The sequence below is a fragment of the Hipposideros armiger genome, unplaced genomic scaffold (genome assembly GCF_001890085.2).
Source record: "Hipposideros armiger isolate ML-2016 unplaced genomic scaffold, ASM189008v1 scaffold_111, whole genome shotgun sequence".
Classification (NCBI taxonomy): domain Eukaryota; kingdom Metazoa; phylum Chordata; class Mammalia; order Chiroptera; family Hipposideridae; genus Hipposideros; species Hipposideros armiger.
The window spans coordinates 1,399,404-1,409,133 of NW_017731461.1; the positions used below are offsets into that span (position 1 = coordinate 1,399,404).

Here is a 9,730-nt window from a genome sequence, read left to right on the forward strand (position 1 = left end):
GGCGACTGATCTGCCTCACCCGGGAAGAGCACAATGATGGTGCCAGCTTGGGCCAGTGAAGCAACATCCTCCACAACTAGACTGAAGAACAAAACGACAGCAACTTGTCTGTTTCCCTTCCCCCGATTCCCCAGCGCTGTTTCCCTCCCCCAATTCCCCAATAAAAAAATCTTTAAAAAAAAAAGATTCTGAAAGAGGACCTTAACTAAGAAAAGTTTAAAAAAGGTTAAGAACCAATAAATGAAATTAATAGATTAGAGGATTCTTTTCTTTTTTTAACCACAGCTCTTTCCCTTTACTTCCATATGGCACCTTCTCTGCTCATGATGCATTGTTAGAAAAAAACAGGATGGGGAAAAAAATACTAGTTTCATGGAAAGAAGCCTTAAGGTACATACTATTAGTACAAAGAGATAATTTAAAGGCAAAAAGTAAATTACTTTATTCATCTCATCTTAACAAGCCAAAGCATTGTTACATTGTTTTATCAGTGTCTAATTTCCAGGGACAAGGAGTCACAATTTGAAATGAAGGCAATGGGCAATTTCGTAAATGCATGAAAAGGGTAGCAAGTAAAACAGGAGCTAACTTGCTTGTACTGCCACTAAGCTTTACACCTGTTTAGTTGCACTGCCTTTTTTTAAAAGACTGTGGGTCACAACATCACTCAAAAGAATACAGCCAAACAAAAAACAACCCTCAGTCTCTTTTGACCCAATCACTTACCAGTTTCTACCCTGCTTCAAACTGATGCTAAACTGTAGTTATAACTTAATTGGCCCCTTCAATCGCTAGTCATCTGAACCCCACCTTACAACTATGGGGACAAAAATAAAGTCTATGTAAAGTGCTTAGTGTAAGTGCTCAAGAAAAGATGACTTCTCCCCCTTTCCCTGGGGGTTCTCTTCTACCGAACACAACTCCATCAGGTCTCTCATCTCTACGATCTTTTTACCTGCCTGTTATTAATAACTCCTGAGTTGCTGCTCTCTATTTAAAAATTTTTATTGGCCTCATTTGATTAATGTACTCCAATAACTTCTTTTCATCTGCCCCTCAATTTCTTCCATGTACTCCAAATATTCACTTTCTTTCCTCCCCCTCCCCGCCCCTCAAATATTCACTTTCTTATCTGGTTACTACAAGCACTTTTCCTCTTTTTTCCACTCAGCACATCTTGCCCTAAAGACCATTCCTGATCCAAGGGGGACTTGCCCAGCATTATCCTTCCTCTTAAAAAATATGCACTTAGGGCCGGCCGAGTGGCTCAGTTGGTTAAGAGCTCGCTCAAGAGTTTGAGCTCTGAGCAACAGCGGTTCGAGTCCAGCCCGAGCTGAGCAGCCGCTGAGCTGCCAACAGGTAGCAGGATGGCTCAGCTAAAAAAAAAAAATATATATATATACACACACACACACACACACACACACACACACACACACACACACACACACACATTTAGACATCCATATATTTAAGGGGTAGAAGTTTTTCCACAAAATGCCAGGGATAGATCAAGGGGACCAGTTTAACAAAGATAAATGTGAAGTTCTCTATCTAAGTTTTAAAAACCAATTACCTAGGAATATAATGGGAAGATACAACTAAACAATGCATGAGAAAAAGACTTGATGATGACTGAATGCTCAACAGTGTGATGAGACTGCCAAAATAAGCCAATGTAAACTTAAGAAATAGTGTCTAGAATGAGAGAGAATGATAGTCCCATTGTATTGTGAATTAGTTATATACTCTATCTGGATTATTACATTTAGTTCTTAGGATCACACTTTAAAAGAAACATTGATAAGACGGAACATGTCTAGGTGAAAAGGTAACCAGGATGATAAAAAGACTGAAAACATATCATATGAAGAAAAGAACAATGTTAAAAACATCTGGGGATGTTTCACCTGGAAAAGTCCAGACTTCAGAGATGAGAGGAAAAGGCAGAAAAAAAAAACCAAACTACAAATATATGTAAGGCTAACAAGTAAGAGGATTTAGAGTTATTCTACATAGCTCAAGAGAGAACTGTAACAACAAGTGTTAGGGGTCCTGTCCTCACCTCAGAATAAATCTAACAATAAGGGCTATTTTAAAAATGCAATAGGCTGCTTTGTGAGTAGTAAGCTTCCCATCTCTAGCTACCTGACTATCTGTCAGGAATTTTATAAAGGAGGTTCCTGCACCTTTCCAACTGAAATATGACTCTAGATCTTCTGCATTAATGGTTTCCTATATCACAATGACAATTTAAATACTTACCAGATTCTTTTCAATATCTTGATCTGTGTTTACCTCTGAATCAGCCGTCTTAAAGTCAGTCTACGAAGAAAGAAACAATTATACTCAGAAATGTTCAGTGACATTTTAAAAGAGAGAATCACTCTCACACTTTCACCTAGAAATCTGCCACTAGGAATTAAGAAGCTAACTTATTATTGGGCTGTCGAAAAAGCCATGACGCATTTTTGCAACAAAAAACAGAAAAAATACATCATGACTTTTCCGACAACCCAGCAGCTTCATAGCAAGAAAAGTGCTGCAGTTATTGCAAAAGGACACTGACATCCACACTCAGTGAGAATTTATCCCACAAAAAAACCTGAACAAGACCCAACAACTGATGGAGAGACAGCCTCAAGTCTGAGATAAGATTTTGCCCCCTACAACCTATGGTGTCCATCCTGCCTCCTACAACAAAGCACACCAGTCACTAGAAGGCAGGATACACTGTACTTCTTAAGATGTAGGTCTGAGAATTAACAAGGATTCCTCCTCCAAGGACAAAGGTGGGGATATGAATGCTAATGACCAAAGCTCATCAATTACTTAGTGAGAAAGTATACGTAGATCATAAAGTTCCTAGTCGCCACAATTAGACAATGGCTCCTGGCTTTACTATTTATCAAACACTGGGAAGAAGTCATCGCACTGCACTATATGAAAATAGTATGACAGCTGCCAGTAAAAAAACGAGACAGAGTAGTTCTCCACCAACCAGGAAGAAATGTCTCCTACCCTCAAAAAAACAAAACAGAAAAAGCCCCAATTCCATTTTAATAGTAGAAACTTGATACTTGACCTGTACAGCAATGTTCTGAGAAAGCTTCAGGGAAGAGCTATCCTGATCATCATCCTGATCCACTCTGACTCCTTCAACCCCATTTGCTGGAGGTACTACAGGTCGGAAATCCAAGCCTGAGTCCCTGCTACCTTCCTTTAGGACGGAGGCTTGTGGGGATTTCTCTTCAGAACAATTCCCGGAGACAAGCTGCTTTGTATGGCACCCTGCCTTAAGAGACAGAGTGATGGGGTGGAGGCTCTCCAGGAGGCATGTGTCCCCCTCCTCTCCTGCTGTGTTGGCCACGTCCTTCAAATCAGACTGAGACCCACTGCCAGAAAGACAAAGGGCTGTGGCTATCAAGTTTTCTCCTAAGACCGCCCGGTGCGCTGCTGAAGTGTCACCTGCTGATGAACCAGGATTCTGCTCTGGCTGTTCCAAATGGACATTTCTGTTATTCTCCTTGGTTATCGTTTGGCTACTTACACTCGACAGAGGTGAGTTCTTGTGCTTCTGTGCAGGGTCTTTGGAGCTATCAAAACATAAAAAGTTTCGGTCTTCACTCAATCTTAAAGAGAATTAGACATATAATACTTTTAATGTAACCACTAAAAGAATAAAACTAGACTATATAAACCCCCCAAATTGTCAGAATGAAAAGGAAATTAGTTTCTATCCAGTGATTTTTATCCCACATGCGGGGAATACAGCTTAGTAGTTAAGAACCTGGGTTCTGGAGACAATCTATAGTAAATGACCACACATAAGTAACTCTGAAGATCTAAAAAATTTTGAGGCCAATCTGAATAACTTTAGGGATGCAGAGGAAATAGCCTAATGAAAGAATATTTCGTTCATTTCATCACATGTATTAATTTAGTTACACATATTTTAATAAGATATTAATTTAGAAATATTTTATTCTACTCTTGTGTTTCACAAAAAAAAATTCTCATACGAACTCATTATACAGATCTTTGACCAGAAACTCTTTTTAGGTTCAACAGTTTTCAAGAGCATAGCATCTTCACTTCAAGTTGTCTGAAGTACAGACACTTTTAAATCCAAAACTGAAGCTGTCAGTAGAAATTTTATCCCAGGCAAGTACACATATGTACAACACTAGAACAGTTGTTTTGAGACGCAACATATTGCTCCTAAAGAGCTCTTCAAAACTTATTTACAATGACATCCAACATTCACAACTGTTAAGTATCTCACCCAGGAATAATGACTAAATCTGTGTTAAATTTCTTTACTTTTTTTTTTTTAAGTGATTTTGTCACCTAATTAAGCATCCCAAGCTGGCACTGACTGAGGCTTCAGGTCACTGTACCTTTCTTTCCTCAACATTACTTGCTATTCAAAATATAAGAAGTAAGAGAGCATCTTATGACATGAACATCTTTGCTCTAAGACGATTCCTTATTGGGAGTTAACTGAAGGGTAGGGGAGCGCTTAATTACAAATTTGGGCATATGTAGTACCTGGATATGAATCCTGACTCTGCTATTGAATAGTTGTTTCACTCTGGGCAAGTTACCTAACTTCGTTTATAAAACAGAAATAAAACTACCTACCTAATAGGACTATTGTGAGGATTACATGAGATAATGCATATGAAGTATTTAGTACAGTGCCTGGCACGTAGTAAACATTCAATAAATCTTAGCTGGTATTATTATTATTATTACTAGTAGTATGTGGCTGATTTTATTTATAAAATGAAGATTCAAGTTTATGGTTAGGCTGACATAACATTTTCCCCATTGCTCATTCACTAACAAAGCTCTTCATTTAAACAAATATTTATTAAGTACTCTGGAGTCAGACAAGTCTGGGTTCAAACCCTGACTTTGCCAACATAGCCTGATAACCTTGGGCAAGTTACTAACCTCCTTGTGTCTGTTTCCTTGCCTATAAATGAGAATAATATTGGCAACGTCCTCCTGGGACTGTTGTGAGGATTACATGTATTTATACATATAAAGCTGTTAGTATAATCTATTGTATTAGGTGTGAGGTAGAATATATAATCAATTTAATACAACATTGTACATGTCAAGCACTGTAAGGCTGGGTAATCATAATTCCTGCCCTCAAGAGTTTAAATGGAAGGCAAAATATATACATAAAGCAGTAAGCCGTATTAACAAAGTTATCTATTTATCTACAGATACAGATATATAAATACAAACATACATATATATGTGTGTATACGTACCTATGTGTAGATATATCTATGTAATATAGATTTATAAGTATACATACATACAATATATAAACATGTAGTTAAATGAACATGTAATCCATGTAGGATAGAGTGGGGAAATATTTGCATTTGAGTGTGACCCCCTGTATTCTAATCTACTTATTCAGCAAATATTAGCATGTCTGCTGAGTGTCGGATGCTATGTTAGATCCCGGAAATACAAATATAAATCAGACAGTCCCTACCATTAAAAAGCTTCATCTAGTGCACTGCCACTCGAGCCAAAAAGAGGAAAGACCAGCTACACTTCCATAAGAAGCCCAGCTCCAAAGCCCTTTCTTTACCCAAACAAAAACTTCCCAGCCAAGAATCCACACGTTACCTTAGACCATCTAGGAGAACTTCGGATGATTTGGAAGCACATAAACTAGAGGAAGATTCCGGAGGATTGGGGGCATTGGTCACCACACCAGCTACCTCAGGCGCTGCCATCACGCTCTGTATATTCACAAACAAATTACAGGCTACAAGTTTCAAAATTTTAAAACAAATGTATCTTTCCCCCTCAGAATGTCCACACACAACAAGGTTGTTCCAGGAAAGAAATACAAGGTTGCACTCCAGGAGCAAACACTTAAAAGGGTATGCTATAGTAGGATACTCAAGGAGCCACTGCATGCAATAGGTCCCTGTGGACATCAATCCTCAGGAATTGCTATATTTATATATTTATATATTTATTTATATTTATATAAGTATCTAGGAGTCTATGCAAAGCTTTCTCACTTTTGGCAAAAAAGCAGTCATTTAACATAGTAGCTATAGGGGCCGACCGAGTGACTCAGTTGGTTAAGAGTGCAAACTCTGACCAACAGGGTTGCAGGTTCGATTCCCACATGAGCCAGTGAGCTGCGCCCGAGCTGAGCTGCCACTTAGCTGCCAACAGGTGGCAGGATGGCTCAGATGACAGCACGTGCTCCTAATAAGGCTGCCGGTTCAACTCCCACATGGGATGGTGGGGGCTACATCTGCCCGCAACTAAGATTGAACACGGCACCTTGAGCTGAGCTGCTCTGAGCTGCCAACAGGCGGCTGGATGGCGACTGAACTTGGAGCTGAGCTTGCTGCGCCCTCCACAACTAAGACTGAAGGACAACTTGGCTGTTCCCCTTCCCCAATTCCCCAACACTGTTCCCCCTCCCCAATTCCCTAATAAAATCTTTTTAAAATATGAATAAAATAGTAGCTATAGTCTGAGACTCTTCCAAATGGTCTACATACCTATCTTGCCTAATATCATTGATAAAAGATGCATTTTTTTGGCCTAATATCAACAACAGCTTATGTTTTTAAATCATTTTATGGATGTTTCATAAAAAGCATTCTCCATTCATTTAACAGAAGTTTTTGGGAGGTGTCTGTGTGTGAGAGAAAAAGCAGTATTATATTGGGCAATCCAAGTATCTTTTACTCTGTCAGTACGTTCCCCCACTGATGGGAAAAGTTTGATAACCACTGACTAAGGGAAGTACAAACTCTTCACAGTTACTACAGGGGTGCAAGAGTATGAGAATCTTAGTTATGCCAGCACGAAAATGAGCTGAAAAACAGGGTTATCCAAGTAAGGGAACCAGGTCAGATGACTTTCTTAGATCGAAAGGTGATCTTTTATGTTGCAGAACAAATTCAAGTCCTTCCATGGTGAAGAGAGAGGGAAAAAAGATATATACACACACATACACGGGGGGCGGGGGGCAACAATGTTAATTTAAATTCTTGTTTTGAGTTTAATGGTATCACAGGTAAACTCTTGAACCTTCAAGAGAGCACAGGGCAAGTATGGAGACCGGGCTGTGTCAACCCTTCAGTCACAGGCCAGAGACCCCCTGTACCTTAGTGTTCCCCATTGCACAAAGCCTCTAGGAGAAAATGGGCCCCAAATCGTCATTACTGCTCCCTCAAAAGCAAACATCCTGCCCTAACAGAGCCCATGGGCCGGGAGCCCTTGGTACCCGGTAAATGAAACGACAGGGCAAGGGTCATACATGCAACTCTGCGCTAGAGAGCCCAAGAGAGAGGCGCAGGTACACCGGGTTGCGGCGCGAAGTGGAACGTCGAACCTGCCAAGGGGATCTCCACACCGGAACGCGGCCCCGACCACCAGCGAGGCGGCGACGGCCGGAGCGATGGGTCCTCGGGGGAGAGAACAGGGGGCGGACGCGAAGGGGACAATGGGGGAAAGCAGCGCCGGGCGGACACGGCCGCCTTGCACCGGGGGACTAGCTAAGCTGGCCGCTGCCTCCGGCCAGAGCCTCTACGCACCTTCCCCTCGGCCACCGCACCCCCGTGGCCGACCCCCCGTCACACTTCTAGGCCGGGACCCCAGCCCGCATCCTCACGGCACCCTCCACACACACCCCCACCTCAGCCTCCGTGCCCGGCCATCGCAGCTCCCAGCCCGCGCGCCCACCCCGCACACCCCTCCGGCGCCGCACCCCCGGGAGGGAAGAGGGGGAGGGACGGGACGCACCTGAGCGGGCGGAGCGGGGGGAGGGGGCGGCCTAGCCTCGGGGGAGGGGTCGAGCGCCGGCCCGAGCGCGACACCTCCCACTTCCGGCGGCACGAGCGGAGGGGGCGAAGCTCGGCCGGGAGAGGAGAGGCCGCGGCAGCGCCGGCCGCCCCCGACGTCGCCCCCTGGCGGCCAGAGCTGGAACCGTCTAGGGGACGCGGGCAGGCGGAAGCCCCCTAAGAAACATGTGGACTCTCCCCGGACGCAGGGAGGAAGGGAGATGCGATCGCGAGAAGGAAGGAGACCGGGTGGAAGGAGGAGCCCCTCTAGAAAGATGACAGGGAGAGTCGGGGCCATGGCGGTCAGAGGGAGAAGAGGAACGAGGTGTCATTAAAGGTCGCAACCGAGATGCCCTTTCCAGAGGACGCCATGAAAAAGACGGTCGCCCTGTGGAGGGCCCCTCTTAGAGATGATGCCCGAGAACGCCAGACGGTGGGACCCCGCGAGGAAAGCCCACCACCCCCGCACGCTCCTCTTCCGGCGGAGGATGCCCGAAGGAGCCGGCACCCTAGCGCCGGTTGCTCCCAGCCGCTTGGCCGGGCCCGGGGACCCGCTGCTGATTGGTTGCGCCGCCGGGCGGAAGTGATGCTACTGTCACTAGCTCCTTGGGCTCCGGGGAAGCCGCGAGTTTCCGCAGGGAGGCGGCGGCAGGAGCTGCGGCCGGGCGGGTGAGTTGGGAACTCGGTGGGGATGGGCCCTTGGAAGTCCGGGTGGCCAAGAAGTGGGGGAGCCGGTGTCGGAGGATGAGGGAACTGCACGACAGTGCTCCTTCAGTCCTGGCGTGGGAGAGCCCAGGGACATGGGGGGCACCGGGGTCTGGGATTCCAGGATAGGATGGGTCCCTCTAAAGAGAGGAGCACATCGCACGGGGCTGTCGAGGCCCAGGAGGGGGTAATCAATGAAACTGACCCCTGTAGGCAACCAGGCTTTTAGGAACAGGGTGTAGAGGGTGCGAGAAAGACAGTCTCTTGGGAGCAGAATCTTGAACTCGGGGCTGCTTATATTATTCCTCTTCCTTGGCGCCTAAGAGCTGTAACGATGTGCCTAGCAATTGAGGGAGGTTGAGATCTGCTTTCAGAGGGTGTTTAGGGCTCCTTTCTGGGAAGCCTGGGATAGGGGTTTGGAGGTAAAAAGAACTGCTCTTCTAGAGGGGAAGGAGGAAGTAATGGTCAGGTTTCTCTCCTCTTCCGGAAATCTGTGAAATCTACTGAGACTGAAGGAGCCTGCCTAGATGGGTCACTACCTGGCTAACAAGATTTTGTTTTACTTAGTAAGGTTTGCAGACTGGCAGAGTCACCTGAATATCGTGGGACAATCGAGGCTACTGGAGGGCAGGGAGGAATTTGAGAGGAAATATGCCTGGGAACCAAAAAGAAAAAGAGAGGAGATGTGGAATGCAGAGTTTGGGAGGGAGATGTAGGGTGGCATGAGTTCACTTCTCCCTTTCCAAAGAGACTCTGCTAAAACGCCCATTTTTCTGTAACGTTTTGTGTCAGTTCCATTTGGGGGTGTGTATTTGGGTACTAAGCTTTGCCTCAGAGCCAGTAGAGAGCAGATGCTTCCAAAGGAGCTCAGCCACCAATGGGTACACACATGTTCTGCCACCTATTCACTTGTTCCTGTCCCCACAGTTCCCCATTAATTAGTTAGTTCTAATTTGGCCCTGCCATCAAACCACGGATGACAGTCTCAGGTTTGGGGCCTGAGCCCTCAATTCCAAGCTAAATTCCTGAGCTAGTGACTAAAGGTGGCCCTTCAGTGCTGCTTTCCAGTCATTTATTTTCTCGCGGTTGCCCACTTGCCCTTTGTGCCTGTTCAGTTTTGTTTGCATTCTCCGGTTTCTCCCATTTCCCCTGCCTCCTGCCTATTCTTACTTCCCCTGGCG

General features: G+C 44.9%; 1 protein-coding gene across 7 annotated transcripts in view; it reads right to left on the reverse strand.

The window, feature by feature from the left end:
• Window positions 1-7,912, reverse strand: part of RNF214 (ring finger protein 214) — a 45,453-nt gene extending 37,541 nt beyond the window's left edge. For 2 of the 7 annotated variants that reach the window (XM_019647412.1, XM_019647411.1), the window contains exons 1-4: window positions 7,807-7,912; window positions 5,659-5,774; window positions 3,551-3,596; window positions 2,266-2,325 (exon numbers count right to left, since the gene is read on the reverse strand). In XM_019647412.1, the coding sequence (XP_019502957.1) occupies window positions 2,266-2,325; window positions 3,551-3,596; window positions 5,659-5,768 (216 nt within the window). In that variant the 5' untranslated portion in view covers window positions 5,769-5,774; window positions 7,807-7,912. Of the gene's footprint in view, window positions 1-2,265; window positions 2,326-3,085; window positions 3,597-5,658; window positions 5,775-7,396; window positions 7,665-7,693; window positions 7,781-7,806 lie in introns of those variants that run through there. The other 5 variants (XM_019647407.1, XM_019647406.1, XM_019647410.1 and 2 more) reach the window with 4 other exon arrangements.
• Between the last annotated feature and the right edge of the window lie 1,818 nt (window positions 7,913-9,730).